The sequence below is a fragment of the Anopheles stephensi genome, chromosome 2 (assembly GCF_013141755.1).
Source record: "Anopheles stephensi strain Indian chromosome 2, UCI_ANSTEP_V1.0, whole genome shotgun sequence".
NCBI classification, from domain to species: Eukaryota; Metazoa; Arthropoda; class Insecta; order Diptera; family Culicidae; genus Anopheles; species Anopheles stephensi.
The window spans coordinates 47,538,715-47,553,869 of record NC_050202.1 but is presented as its reverse complement, the minus strand read 5'-3'; the positions used below and the strand labels follow the sequence as shown (position 1 = coordinate 47,553,869).

Below are 15,155 nucleotides of genomic sequence, written 5' to 3'. Positions count from 1 at the left end.
CTACATCGCTTTTTATCAGAATTAGTGTTTTAATAGTTAAGTGAAGAGAAGATCGCCAGTGAAAACATTATTGGAAAGAAGTCCAAAATGCCATGAAAACGCATAGCTTACTATAGGGGTCTACTTCATTCGGGGATTTCGTTTGGAAAGGAAGAGGAAGATGGTAAAAACCGCTGGTGGGTGTAGTGGGTTAGTATCGGGAAGAGCACAGTACTGATCGCTGTACTGTGCCGAACTGACCGACTATCGTTGGGAGGGGTAAAGGAAGAAGGCAAAGGTAGAGGACGAAAGGAAGGTAACGAAAGATTAAAAACACTAGAGAATGCTACAGAGGGTCGAAATGTCGCTACCAGCCAAGCACTCCAACCTGATTCGGTAGCTAGGTGGTCAGTCAGGGTTTCAGTTTCCGTTATGGCTTTAACCCTTTAATGATCTTTATTGGTCTCCACCGGGGGTACGGGTAACAACATAAAGTGTTTCACTAGCGGTGTACAGGAATTATAAAATTCCCGGTGTTTCCTTTCGCCATGACCCTTACCCGTGTTTTGCTATTGCCTGCCTTCAGGCGTATCACAACAAATAATTGCATAACCCCCCTGGGCGCAAACCTTCTCTTTTGTCATACAAACTGAACAACTACGTTCAAAGGGCATAGATTCTACCATCATGCGCCTAGGGAGATGGGATATGCCTGTCTCCTTTTCAATCTGGCGCTACAGAGAGCCATTTTTAGCTAGGAGGTGGAAACTTTGGAAACCACCTTCTATATGTCAATCTATCACACTACAGTCTGAGGAAACTTCTCCACTCAAAATACCATAGAACATTTAAAGTTCTAGCACTTGTATTCGTCTCTGAGACATGGACTCGGTCCAAAACTGAGGGAACCCTCTTAGCTGCGTTCGAGGGGAAGATTTTTACAAGGATTTTAGGCCCCGCATGTGTGAAAGGGCAATAGACGAACCGTTACAACGAAGAGCTCCACGAACTGTACGAAAATCTCACCATCGTGCAGCCATCGTGCATTTAGACTCGTTAGCCTCCAGTGGGCTGGTCATATCATGCGAATGACACGGGACGACCCAGCTCGTAAAGTCCTTTTAGGCCGTCTTCATGGACAGCAGAGGCGTGATAGGACCAAAGTGAGATGGAGTGATGGCGTTGAGATGTCCGCCAGTACGGCCGGGATAATGGATTGGCAGACATTGGCGCTAGACTCTGAGTGATATCGAGTAATGTTGCAGCAGGCCAAAATTAAGATGCGCCTGAGATGTAAGTAAGTTTATGAATTATACAAAAAAGAAATGTTAATTTGGTTAATTTGTTGGAATTAGATTTTGTATTTTTATGTTTCAATACCAACCATAACACGTAATACTCGATCAAGTTTTTTTATCGTTGCACTTAACACTGATCTTGACCAATGTCTTCTTACCTCTATGATCGTCTATCAGCTAAGTAACGCCCGATTTACATTGAAGGTGAAAGTGTTCACCTCGCATCTTTGTTCTGATACATTGTCCGTGTTTCCCAATAGGGAAATCTCACCCAGCGAGTCTGTACAAATAAACAATTGGAGTGCTTTCGGTGCCTACGGCATCTATCTACACGTAGGTCAACAGTACCGGTAATAGCATCATTCCGATGGTGGAAATCGTTACGCCGTACACACGTGCAGCTCCACTGTCCTCGGTCGTGCTGGTGGTCATCATGGTGGTAGTGCCCGCTCCCGGACCGTCCGTTGTTGTGACGGCCGGCTGTCCTTCCATGCGGATACGCCACTCGATCGCTGGATAGATGGGTGAGTACCGCTTCAGGTACTCTTCCGTAATTTCATACTCACCGAACGTGAGCAATTCTTTCGGTGAGTTCGGTAGCATATCGTACCCATCGCCTCCATCGTACAGGAACTGGCTCAACAGCACACGGTAGTGCTCGTCGTCTTTCAGATCCTCGTACGCGGGCACTTGGCACCGGGCGCAGCGCACCTTCACGTGAAGTACGCGCTGCATCGGAGGTCGCGCTAGATCGTACTCTACGTTTACGCCCGCCATCTGCAGGAACTCTCCGTACCCGGAAACACCATCGTACCGGTGGACACTCGTTTCGAGCATTTGGCGTAGCTGCGTGCCCGTAATTTCCGTCACCACCATCGCATTGCCGAACGGGAGCACCGTCTTCAGGTCCTTCATGGTGATTGGGCCGGCGTTAATGGACGCCCGGATACCGCCTCCCTGTATGAACCCGATGGCGGCATCCGTCCAGTACCCATCGTTGCTCTGTTCGCGTGTCGTCGCATGCGTAATGACGAGCGAATCGGCAATCATGTTGCCGATATTACATTCCTCAAACCGACACCGGCTTGAGTCGAGAAACACGTTCGAGCGTCCAATCTGTTCGTCCAGCGCCACTATGCCGGGCCGGTACAGCTCCAGCAGCTGCAGTACGTCGGAGTCTCGCTGTACCGTACCGTTCAACAGTAGCGGGCTTCCGTCCAGCTCGATCAGGTTGCCTTCCGCGTCGAACATAAGGTGCAGATAGCCGAGATACTTGGTGTAGGCATATGCCTGCACCACAGGGACATCCTTTCCGGCAGCATTCTTCACCATCACCGGGTACGGACCGGCCGGTTCCTCAACGTCCGGTGCGGACCCACTGTAAAGGAACGTATGGGAATGGCCACCGATGACGAGATCCACATCCGGACACCTGGCAGCAATTTCTTTATCGCGTTCCAATCCACTGTGGCCGAGGGCAATCAGAATGTGCACGCCTTGCTCCTTCAATGCCGTTGCCTCTTTGCTGGAGCAATGTTTGAACGATACGAGATGCTGCATGTAGATCACTTGCATACTTTTAGGCGTTCGTTGGGCTTAAGTGTACTTACTTGATCGCTTCGATTTCATCCAAAAACTCGACCGTATTGATCGGTGACAGTTGCTTAGTTTCGGGCGTCAGATAACCGATAACACCGATCCGTACGCCCGCCTTCGTAAAGATGACCGATCGCTGCAGGGATTTGGTCGATTGCATTTCGGGCGTTTTGGATAGGTCGAGGTTGGTGACGAGCACCGGAAAGTCGACTTCGTTCAGGAACGGAACTAAGCCCTCCACACCCAGATCGAACTCATGATTGCCGAGGGACTGTAAGGAAGGAAGGCGTTGTTAGACAGCTTGTTAGAAGTGTGAAGGATAAGAAGGTGTACTTACGATCGCATCGGGTTTCAGCATGTTCAGGAAGGCAGCCGTTATGTTGTCCTTGTACACCGAAAACCAGGGCGTACCGGTGTAGGTATCGCCGGCATTGAGATACAGCACCGGAAGGCCACCGGATGCTTCAGCCGCTCGGTATTCGCGGACTCTGCCAGGGGAAATAGTTTTTAACAGAATATATTCACAACAACCGACTTGCGTGGCCGACTGTAGATACTCACTTGTGCGCAACGCGGGCAAATCCGCCGTAACAGCGGTTGCTAGCGACATCGGACGGTTGACACTCGTTGCTATGCGCGCCGGTTTGCTCGAACCGGGCGTGCATGTCGTTGTTGTGCAGTATGATAAGCTCCAAATCTCCCGCCTTCGGTGCAGCAAGTCCACCACAGGTGAACGTTGCCACCAGCAGCACTGCGAGCTGCACGTACGCTGTTAGTCTCCGTGCCATACTGGATTTAGAATGTGTTCAGTCTTTGGTGGTTGTAGCGCTTCCAAGGTGGGATGCGAGTTCTGGATGTTAATAATAGCTGCAGGTAATAAAACCGATTATTGTCTACTTTAAGCACAACACTTTGTCACTCAAGTCGTCGGTCACTCAAGGAAGCTGAGCTACTCAAATGAAGTTTATAACCTACAGAGATTTATCTTAAACCACACTGGGCCATGCTTCCGCACGGCTCCGAATCACGTAGAAAAATGATTCTCCCTGTGCGCATTTACGATCATCCCATCGTTAAGAGGGAACCCATTCAACATCTTGCTACGCTATCAATAACAATTGGCGCTTATCAAGCGGCACCTATTGCCCGTCGTTTGAAGTTAGGCCTGGTGGTTCGGTGCCTGGTCTGCCATGTGCGCAGTGTGCATTTGCCAAGACAAACGCGTACCCACTTTGGCAGCAGGAGCTTATCACGGAGAGACTGTGTCGATATATCTCTGACGTCCTGCAGGAGGTCGGAACTCATACCAGTGCGTCTCATATCTCTGAAACGGATGGTTGCGTGCGCCCTGGATGGTGCACATTGTCAAGCTTGATTAATTGACAATAAACCTGTTGTTAGCAATTTTTGATCAGGCGGTGAACCGTAACGGAATTATGGAGCGAAGAGTGAGAGTCGGTGTGAATTACAGTGGTGAACTTGATAGTAGGAGCACGTGCTTTCTTCGTTCTTCGAAACTGTCCAATTTTGAGCGCCCACGTGGGAATGGCATGAAGAACTCAAATACTTGATCCTAAGTGATTCTTGAAAACACGCAGGACCGTAGCAGCTTGTTGCAAAAGATGTCCCCTTGTATGGACCGGTTTAGAGACACGCTCATTAAAATGGATGAAGTGCAAGACGAACCGAGTATTGATCGAGAAGACCTTTACCTTATTTCGTTTCTTTTGTCTTTTGCCAGAGCATCAAATCGGAGGGACGTAGCACAATAATTGATTCAGTCTGGATGGATTTTTTCCCCCCCAACATATTGTAGCAAAGAAACATCCCCGAAAGCTGCTTAAGAAGACATTTTGGAGCAATTCCAAGTGTTTCAAAGGCTTTAACGTATCTTAGCTGCCGATGCTTGTTTGAAGCCCAAATAAAATTAAATGAAAAATACTCATAAGACATAGTGACATAATTTAAGCTACTTAAATTGGTGAACCAGTATTGTTCCATATGAGTTCCACTGCAGGTTGACACTTGTAGCTTAATGAACTGTTCTATCTACCAAGCCGACGCGAGCGATGAAGAATGAAGAATGAAGATAGAATGAAGATGTTAATTGCTGAGAATGACAGCGATGACTAAATTGTAGCATATTGTGCTAATTAACACAAAAGAAGAATATAACTGTAACATTCCGGACGCTATGTCACATTACGCATACAGTGATGGACAAAACAGTAGAACCATCTCCATATCCGATTTTAACTGCTTTTGGCATTTCTATAAAGAACAGTTCTTTACAAAGCTATAGGAACACCTGTTTTAAGTAATAAGCTAGTTCTTCGAATTCTTACAAGAGATAGTTAAAATTGATTTCTAGTAAATTATTTCATTAATCAATAGGATCGGCATGGCCGTATTGTTTTTCTTACAGGTTATAAAGAATAATAAAACACAGTTTGTGAATAAAAATATTGTTTGGCTCCTTATAGATACGGTATAACACAAACACTCCAGGAAAATAGTTTCCTCCGCTGACTGTTAATTATTAAACTTTTATTATTTACTTTTTTATAATGAATTTTAAAAATAAATAATAAATACAAGAAACATAAGTTATTTTTTATCAGTCTGATTTTATGTTTGAATAGTTTTATTAAAATGTTTGGCCCCCTGTCATGCAGTTATAATAGCAAACTATGATTTTCTTCATAATATTTCATGTATTCATGTTTTGATTTCAGAGATCTCGGCCAGATCCTGCATTATATCGCTGTAAACGAGTAAATAAATTCGCTACAAAAGCAATCTGTCAAAACTTGCTAGAATATCAATTGTAGTTTGATAAAAGCAATGTTCTTATGGCTTTGTAAAGCTTAGTTTAACCAATCGAAAATCTGGGAAAACGTCTCTTAAATCTTCACATTCGTTCGTTTGTTTTGTTCGATCAGAAATTACAGAGATTTCAAATTAGATTAATGGACCTGTCCATTAGATTAATGTGACCTGATTAATGTAATTACTGTCTCACTTGTTGTTGGGCATGTTTCCATCAGATTGAAAATAAATAAAGTCTAAGTTAATTTTACTATCGGTGCGTTTAGTTAATTTTCTCAAGACTCTCATCCAGGTTTATAACAAAAATAAAAAATTGCCATGTTGTCCCACTGAATATCGTTAACGGATAACCTAGTGTTTGAGATTTTATAAAATGATAAGTGATTTTAATGTTTTGTCCATCACTGTGATTATTTTTTGTCCTCAGATAATCATTGATTGATCTTCAGGTGATTAATGCATATTTTTTAAATATTTATTTTATCGATTAAAAGTGTTACTGTACTGCGAACGAATAATCAAAACGCTCATGCTTCGTTGCCGCGTACCAACTTACATGCGAACCACTGTGACATGGTTCGGCGAACAGGCTTAGTTTGTTATCATGTCATTGTAAACGGTATCACGGAAATGGTACAGCTTATCGTCGTCTAATTGCTTGTTACACGCGCAGTAAACAAGTCTCGTTCTCGTCCATCTCCAACCCATTGTTTCTGACGTTGGAGGAATGTTTGGAGAAAGATGATTTAATGCATATTCAACAAGAATGAAAATAATTTCGTTAAAAAAAAATAAACTACCAACACAATGCTATTGTGTACGGTTTATTACAAAAAAACATGCTTTTTGCTACTGGTAAAAATTCTTCAGAATAAAACTGATGGTCCAGCAATTATGCCGCAACTATTTGCAGCGACCGTAAATGATGACCGGCAATTGCCACTTCAAACGCTGCACAGCAAGGTGTGAAAATCAATTACCCGCTTGCGATTGTTCGCTCGTTCACCATAACAGCAATTAATTCCCAATTCCATTTAAGAATTTCCATCCTTGAAGCACTTTGTTCCGTTCGCATGGCATCATCTTCGCCCATCAACTACGGGAAGCCTTTAAGCAGGCACAAAACAATACAAATTGCCTAATACAACTAAGCACACACCCATTAAATAGGAGTACAATTCAAATGGAAGTAAGTACGGTTCTTATCTGGTCGCGAAAAAGCGGCGACATTTTGCACGTGGCTGTACAAAGAGTCGAATGCACGTGTTCATTCGATACATAGCCTCGACATGCGGCAAATGGGGAGTAATTTCCTTTTCACCCGTACAGATAGAAAAATAAAAAAGGGCAACGTTCCGCTAGGTTTGTCGCTCACTGCACTACTTTCACTATCGGCGGTGTGCCAATGTCACGTGCTTGCCGCGTCTACCACGTTCAATGCGCGCCGCGACTCACCGGTAAACACACACGATCACACAACACAGTCGGTAAACAATTTACTCAACACCACCATCACACCGCCAGCACACGCGCGTCAACGCGTTGAAAGATTCGTCCACGCTGCCGGTGACGCAAATGCGACACCGCGATCATCAATTGAACCGTTGCTGATGAGCGCTCGGCTCATCCGATCCACCCGTGCCGTGGAGACGTGCGGTGGACACAGATGGATATAATTAACTTTCAATCGACAGCCGGTCGGTCGGCACGATGACAAACCCGCACAACGATCGAAACTGAAAGCAGTGTCGCGATAAACGGCGTCGCTTGTTGGTGAGATTTTGGCTTGCCTGTTCCGTTTCAAGATTCAAGTGCATCCGATAAAAGCGGACAATACAGCTCGTTTTGCGTAAGTGACATTTAACCCGCACGGGACGAAGTGTTTTGCTTAGTTCACCGTTTTACAGCATTCTTGTCTCCCAAGCGGCTGTCTGTCGCGTCATCGGGAACGGGTTAGCTTCCAAGGGCTTACTTCCTGACATCCCTTGCTACCCTGGTGTGCCGAGTCAGACGAGCGAGCGCGTCACATTTCCTTATCCTGTTCCTCGACAGCATTCGGTGCGCGAACGTTTGTGTGATCTATTTTCGATTTTTACCGGCGGCACTATTTTTTCGAAAACAACGCTTGTTTTTTCCACTTCTTTGGCCTTGTTTTTCCACTTCTTCTAGCGTTCTGGGTCCTTTTATCACCAGACGGTGCACAGATTACGCACAACCGCACACCGAACGATAATTTTAAGCCATCGAGCATGGAGGAGGTAAAGTGCGTGCAGCAACTTGATTTACTTTTGTTTTTTCGTTACATTTTTTTGTTGCTCTAACATTAACATTAAATTTAAAAAATACACTTCAAAACCAAAATTTGACACTTACTGTAAATTTGAACCAACAGCAAATAAAAACCACGCACAAACACACTCATTTTGCATCATTTTCAGCGGCAATCTTTCAACCGACCACTTATCGTGTGAAACCATTCGTGCAACGTGTTTTTTAGTCGCTCGAGACTTGGCAATGGTCACGTTTAAGGTCACTACTACTACTGCTGGTCACTCGAACTCACTACTCAATCCCACCTCAAGCGTTTGCACGTTGAGCTAGACAAACCTTGTTGCACGACCACGGACCACTTTCACGACTTTAGCACAGCCAGCCCGTCGGCCATCCAATATTTTGTGCCCGGAAGAGACAATAGCTTTACTCACGTGATGGGTTAATGCACGCTGCCGTCTGGTTCAGTCGATTGGGTTCAGTTCAGCTTCCAGCACCACGACGACGCTGCCTGGGTTGCGGGTGTTAGTACATGGCTTAGTATCTACCACTTGAACGAGCCATTCGGCGGTATTAGACTAGATTGTTGCCTCGTTTATCCAAGCTCCAAGCTCGCGACGCGCGCTGATCCGACAAACCGAGACTTGCCCGGACGGCGATCGACGATACAATAAATATGGAGGATCGCACGCATCAGCCTTTAGTCCTCCGTTTCCCGGCGCTTCGGTCGTTAGCGTGTGTGTCGTGGTGTTTGTGACTCTATTCTTCCATTCCAATGCGTGCCAGGGTGACTGGGTGCGTGTGTGGAAAACCGCGTGAGCGCGTCCGCACACACACGCGCACGCTGGGATGCTGATAGCTGAGCGGCTCATCGAAATCATCAGGGTAAAAACTTAACATTTCATGCTGCCCATCATCATGCAAGGGGAATCACGCAGGATAACGTTTTTGATGATAGGCATGAACGGGCTTAGCAAGCTGTCGAAGGGCATCGGACGCCCGATAATGGGAACGTGAGATCGCAAGGACGGTGGTCGTGGTCGTGGTGGTGGTGTTTGGCGTGCTATCAGCGTGCAGACACGACAGCAAGATAGATAGGCTATATCTTGGAAACATCTTCCTCCCACATGCATCCTTATCTTAATGTATTCTGATAGTATTGAAGAGAGGTACAGTGGCGGGCATTAGAATAAGATTGTATTTTTTTTGCTATCTTGTCTTTATCTTATCTTTATCTTACAAAATTGTTGTTATTTTTTTAACTAATTTATTCAAAGATCTTAGGAAATCGACGAAATCATTTTCTAAAATATTTTTCATTATAATTTTTTTCATGGATGAATTTAATCAAAACGATGTTAAACTAGAAGACTAACCAAATTTCACAAATCATTATTAGGAGTTCACAATATATTCTAATCTCTAATTACTATCTCAAATAGTAATAGCATTTCTAATTCTTTCATTCCTTTATTTTTATGGATTTGATTTCTAAACCGAACTTAAATAAACGTAAAAAGGATAGCATATTTTAATTTCAAACGATCTTAATTAATTAGAGTGAAATGCCAAGATGAATGCCAAGGAAAATGTAAGAAACTCAACACAATCATTTTTATTTTCACATTCATAAATTGATATTTATATTATGTTTAAGTTGTGTGGAAAATTAATTGTAGCAAATTGTGATTTTGCATGCTGAATAGAATATTTCAACGATTTTTTTTACTTTTTTATATCGTGTCATATTATAGCATATCTGGTGGCGGTGAAGGCGATTGACTTATTATTTTTTCAAGGCAACCGTTTGCCCTGGGATAAGTAAGCAATCAGTCAGTGAGTTAGAAACGAGATAGATAAAAAAATAAGGTTAAGATAATTTTTTGGTTTAATTAAATGAACTGTGTTATTCTTCTTCTATGGCTCTGACACCTCGGCAGGTCTCGGAGGGTCTGCCATTTCTGGCCCTCCATGTCTTAATTTTATCCTTCACTGGATGGTCAGAGGCACTCACTTTTCTCCACTTTGTTACCCAAGAAGGTGACTTATTTCCTTTTTTTGTTATTTTAGAAGAAAAATTCCAAATTTTAAAACGGCTTCCCAAAATTGCGGCGCTCTATAATTTTGAAGGTATGATGGTGCGCTTCGAGCATGCAATTGTCACAGAATGTGATATTTTTCATATGCGAGGTATCAAGTCTTTATGTTTTGTACTTTTTAACATTGACAACCAGGGTATTATCAAAATACAATAAATAAAGGCCTTTTATAACATTTTTAGGCATCTTCATGTGTAGTGTAGTAATTTTCTCTCAAAGCTTCAGTTTTCTGCTGCTACTCTTTTATTTTATAATTTTAAAACAATAACAAAATCGCCATAAAAACATAAGATATTTTTTTCCAATAGCTTTTCGGAAGTATTGAAAGCATTAAGCAGAAAGACATATATGATGAAGATCGTATTATAGTATCAGACACTGTCGCAAAGAGCTTTCAGATTTCTGCCGAGAGGCTATCGTGATAAGAAAACAATAATTAACTTAAGTATCGTATAATAACTAATTCAAAAAACAGTTCTTTCCACTGTTTCAGCTATTATCAGTCATTTAGAATAAGTAGAAAAAATCACACCGAAAAGATTAATCATCCAATGACAAGTAAGACCAATTCTATGCACACCAATTCTACGTTAAAACTCGTTTTCTTATATTTGGCTTTCTCCTTCAGGTCAATCTGTTCAAACAAGCCCTGGCGGCACCATCACTGGCGTAACGCGCGATAAGATAGCATTTACGCCAAAGACATTGATGCTTCAAAAATGTGTCACTAACTGCATACAAATGTGCCACTGATACGCTACGCTTCATTTGATCATAAAGCATGCATTCGAGCGTACCGCTTAACGTTTACAGAAGAATGTTGTGCTGTAAAGTGCTGTCCAGCGAGGGGAATTTTCTGGTGTGAAATTGTTCACCAATATGTCATGCAGGCCAGAACACGTGCTACACGTGCTGGGCGCAACTACTTGATAAGTGGCTAATAATTGGTCATTTCGGAACAATTAAAGTGCTTCCGCGCTTTAACAGTGAAAAATCAGTGATCCGATGATCGATTGGACAGTTTGGCTACTTTTTGTTTAACATTGAATGTCTTGCTAGACAGTTTTAATGGATGTGGCGTTAGCATTTCAGACAGGCTGAATAAATAAAATCGTCGCCAACAGTAGAACAGACGATTTGTGGACTGTCTAACGCCTTCGCAGGAACGAACGGTCGTTTACAGTGAATGACAAATACAAAGTTGAGTCATCTTAAGAGTAGCAGCACGAGTTTCTTTTTAAATTAATGTCAATCAATTCAATCATTGTTTCGTAGCTCAACCAATCTCGGATCGCTCTTCACAATGTTGACTGCTCTGGTGGGGTTTCACTTTAAGACTAATTACAATATATTCAGGTACTTCATACATTTACTGCTTACCAATACTAATATGCCCTAACTGCTATAAAATATTCTAATTCATTGCAAAACATGGGTTCTTATTGCTTACTCATAGGCGCATTCCCAAACAATCATTATTGAGATAAAGTTGTACCAATTTCTTCTTCTAAAGAAGTTATGATTTTGATTGAGAAGAGCTGTGCTGATTGAGGTAAATTTGATAGCTTAATCAATAGCTTAAAGTGATAGAGAGGAAACAATCAAACAGCATGTAAAATGAATTTGTATTGCCAAAATTAAGCTTTAACACATTCAGAAGCACACAAGTGGTACAAAGCAAATATGATGCAATGTTAGGTTTCGTGTTAAAGCCACACTTAAGGGCTTATTGGAATAGAACATCCTGGTGATTTCGACTAGGAACCAAGTGAACATTTGTACCGTTTGCCTACGTTGATTAATTGATGGTGTTCATTTCAGTACAGGATCTGGTTGTAACATGAATTCTGAGAAGTAATTATTAAAAATAACACATAATATGTATGAACCCGCAATAAACAACAACAACAACAACAACAACAAACATGTATTTAATGTACTGTACAACTAGCCTGTCAAATTATGTTCCATCAAATGAATTAACATCAACTCTATTAGTTGATCTTTTATTTATTTCATTTTATTAGTTGTAAATGTTTGCGCTTATTATTAAGCATAGTATATTTTTTAAATTTGTATTAAAAGTTGTAATAGTCGAAACCTTCACATGCATAGGTTAACTGGTGAAATGAAGTGTTATGAAATAACTGTTAGAATATGTTGTTAATATTTTTGCTTTTTTAGGTATGACATACAGTATCCTGAATTTAAATGTAAAAAAATGGACAATATTTTAAGACCACCAAATTTTGTAGAATCATTATAATGAGGTAATGACGGCGATTTACAACGAATTAAATTATTCTTTTTAAAAATTTGATAAAAAAACACTTTATTATATGAAAAAGGAAAAAGATCCTATCGTTGGATCCATCAAGAGATTGGTGGTAAGTTACTTTCAACCAATCTGATGTAAAACACAATTAAATAAAAAATCCATTTCTTTCTCTCTCTCTCTCTCTCTGTCTCTCTACCTCTCTCTCTCTCTCTATCTCTCTCTCTCTCTTCATGGCCTGACGACCTCTTAGGTCATGCCTGTCAATAGTAGACTTAATGATACCAAGTAGTTGGAAAGTCCTCACTACGAGTCAATGATCCGGATGGAATTTGAACCCCGGTCCTGCCACATGAAGACCGGTGCCGTTGTCGCCTCTACCACCGGGCTGCCACATTTTTTAATTTATTTGATCTAAATTTTGGCAGCTTTCTATAAAGGAAAAAGTTTTTTTCCAGTTTGCGTTTTAAATTTGTTTGACATTATTCCTGGTTTTAACACTTAAGCAATGATTTGGCTTATTTCGATCTAACCAAAGTTCTGTGTGATATCAAAATGCAGAAAATCAGCAAAATGTGCAAAATAAAATTAACTTTATTTATTGCACTAGAGCAAAGCAAGAGCATTCACGAAAATTTGCTCTAACCTTAATTAATAGTGCTGCAAATCCAACCATGTCTGTAGTGTTCTAAGCATGTACGCAGAAGTAATTGTTAAACAGTTTAACAACAAACTCAAAAGGAAAAGTTCAATTAAAATTAATACTTAAAAGATTATTCTCATTTATTGCTGTGCAGCTGCACTATCCTGCTGAATATGGGTTGAACTGTGCTGAAAGATAGGACACCTCAGCGAGTAGACAGTGCGAACTACTAGGCCCAATAGAAAGACGAATTTATAAGTACTAGGTCGAAGCTAAATGTAAAATACTTATCCTAGAAAGGTGGAAAAGTATATTGTAAGAGTGTTTTAACATCGTAGAAAAATTATGAGCCCTTTTGCATTTTTTGAAGTACAATTACCATGGAACATAATTGCAAAGGATCGTTGCGATGCTGATGGAGCTGCTATTGTTATACTTAGCAGAAATAACCAACGCAGTAATTCATCGTAAACATATTAATTATTAAAATACTATGCTAAGAATTATTACGTACTAGGAATGTTAATATACTCGCTATCAATCAAATATATCGAGCAGTTCTTTCGAGTTCATCGAGGTGCAACTTCATGCCCTAGCTATTGCATACTTTCAGGCTTTGTGAGATAAAACTAGTAAGTTTCCGCGGAATCACATCGAGAAGCGTAGTGTGATTACTTAGGGATCAGAACATTCAACTTAATTGATTTACTTAATCTCAGCTAGATAATGTATTCCTGTTAAAGTAAAAATCACGTCCCAAATACATTACTTTAATCTTGCATCCACCAAAAGTTCATGTATTTTCCTCATCCATTTTGCCATCCCCATTTGCTGCTCGATTTCGACGGAAAAAGCGCACCACTTTCGATCAACCTAATTGCATGGTTTCTACCCGTGCCATTAGTTGTTCCTGGTCCCGGTGCTTTGCTGACATTTGTCAGAAGCAAAAGTTCTGCCGGTAACGTTCTGGCAACACTTGGCAAAGTTTCGCCTCACGCGGAACAGGCGACGCTGTACCATTAGCGACACTACGAAACTGACGGGAAAAACCGGGAGAAAGTTTTGAAATTATGAATTTCCCGTTCGCTCAACTCGCTCACCGAGTCGAACCAAAATTGAAATGTGACTATTTGTGCCGATTTTGCGTTTGCGTGTCGTTAGGTCGCTGCGTGAAATGAGCAAACGGTTGAGGTGAGGGCACAACCCACCCAACAACACCTTGTTTGTTTGGTCTTTTTCGGATCATTTGTTTGTACTGCAACAACAATTCGTTTCCGCACTGAAATTACTTTTCGCTGCACAATTCCTTACACATGCACAAGCGCGTAGTTACCCGGCGATCGGAGGTGACGAAGTGACGATGTTGGAACACGCGCTCCGAACTGCTCACCGAGTACGGAAAATGGTATGGGAAAAACTTTCCATTCCCGGCGATAGGGCGATCACTTTTCAGCATTCTGAATTCTGGAACCGCAGCTTGCGCTGTTCAGCTGTTGGCAGTCTTGTGGCGTGGTGTGGGATGTCCTGCAGCTGTTGAGGCAAGCGCACGATGATGATGGGTATTGAAATCGAAGGAAAAGTACAGTCTCTTTCGCCTGTTGCGGTATGACATCTTTGCCAGGTTATAGGGAACGATACCATTCTCGCGAAACCCCGGGAGCGAACGGATGCTCGGAATGACGAATGGGATGTCGTGGCACTTTTGCCACCATTTGGTGGTGGAAGTGCATTGTTTGACAACCTGCTGCCAGAATCGTTTTCACGCTTCCTGGAATAGCTTAGGGGTTGTAATTTTTGAGGTAAATTAAATCAAGATGTCGTCGCAAATGAGCTGAACATGGGAAATGTGTTGCGGATGGATGGGACTTTACACTAACTAACTCGTTGTGTGGTGTCTAGCTGTCTACATGTAAAGGAGAACAAGTTCCATCTCTGATTTTTAACTTTATTACAAGATGTTTGCCTAGAACGCGTCACAGCAAATTCAATATGTTTTTTTACTGCAAATCGATATAATTTCAAGAATTGGCAATAAATGCATAGCTTTGAAGTGCATGCCCCGAAAAATGCACTACCTTTTCTTGGTAATGAAAAAGGATTCCAGAGCCTTGTGACAGCGCAATTAGGTAGAATTTGAGTAGAGGACGCAGGACGAAGCTTAGAAG

At 41.9% G+C, this 15,155-nt stretch overlaps 1 protein-coding gene and 2 long non-coding RNA genes across 6 annotated transcripts; 2 read left to right on the top strand and 1 right to left on the bottom strand.

Moving 5' to 3' along the window:
• Positions 1 to 1,311: 1,311 nt before the first annotated feature.
• Positions 1,312 to 8,644, bottom strand: LOC118507050 (protein 5NUC). 3 transcript variants are annotated; one of them, XM_036045014.1, is made up of 5 exons: positions 8,076 to 8,644; positions 3,435 to 3,740; positions 3,211 to 3,361; positions 2,888 to 3,144; positions 1,312 to 2,802 (listed from the first exon to the last, which is right to left on the bottom strand). In XM_036045014.1, exons 2-5 carry the CDS (start codon positions 3,659 to 3,661, stop codon positions 1,605 to 1,607), a joined length of 1,833 nt encoding a protein of 610 aa, XP_035900907.1. In that variant the 5' UTR covers positions 3,662 to 3,740; positions 8,076 to 8,644; the 3' UTR covers positions 1,312 to 1,604. The 3 variants fall into 3 exon arrangements, with proteins under 3 accessions (XP_035900907.1, XP_035900904.1, XP_035900906.1); XM_036045011.1 differs by having other exon boundaries at positions 8,408 to 8,643; XM_036045013.1 differs by lacking the exon at positions 8,076 to 8,644 and adding an exon at positions 3,849 to 3,945.
• LOC118507052 lies at positions 4,012 to 5,426 on the top strand. The gene is made up of 2 exons (XR_004905583.1): positions 4,012 to 4,546; positions 4,615 to 5,426. It is a non-coding gene; the product is annotated as an uncharacterized LOC118507052 (long non-coding RNA).
• Positions 8,645 to 8,716: 72 nt separating the features above from the next.
• LOC118507051 lies at positions 8,717 to 12,650 on the top strand. 2 transcript variants are annotated; one of them, XR_004905582.1, is made up of 4 exons: positions 8,717 to 8,858; positions 8,932 to 10,630; positions 10,701 to 12,459; positions 12,601 to 12,650. It is a non-coding gene; the product is annotated as an uncharacterized LOC118507051 (long non-coding RNA). The 2 variants fall into 2 exon arrangements; XR_004905581.1 differs by having other exon boundaries at positions 8,932 to 12,459.
• Positions 12,651 to 15,155: the final 2,505 nt, after the last annotated feature.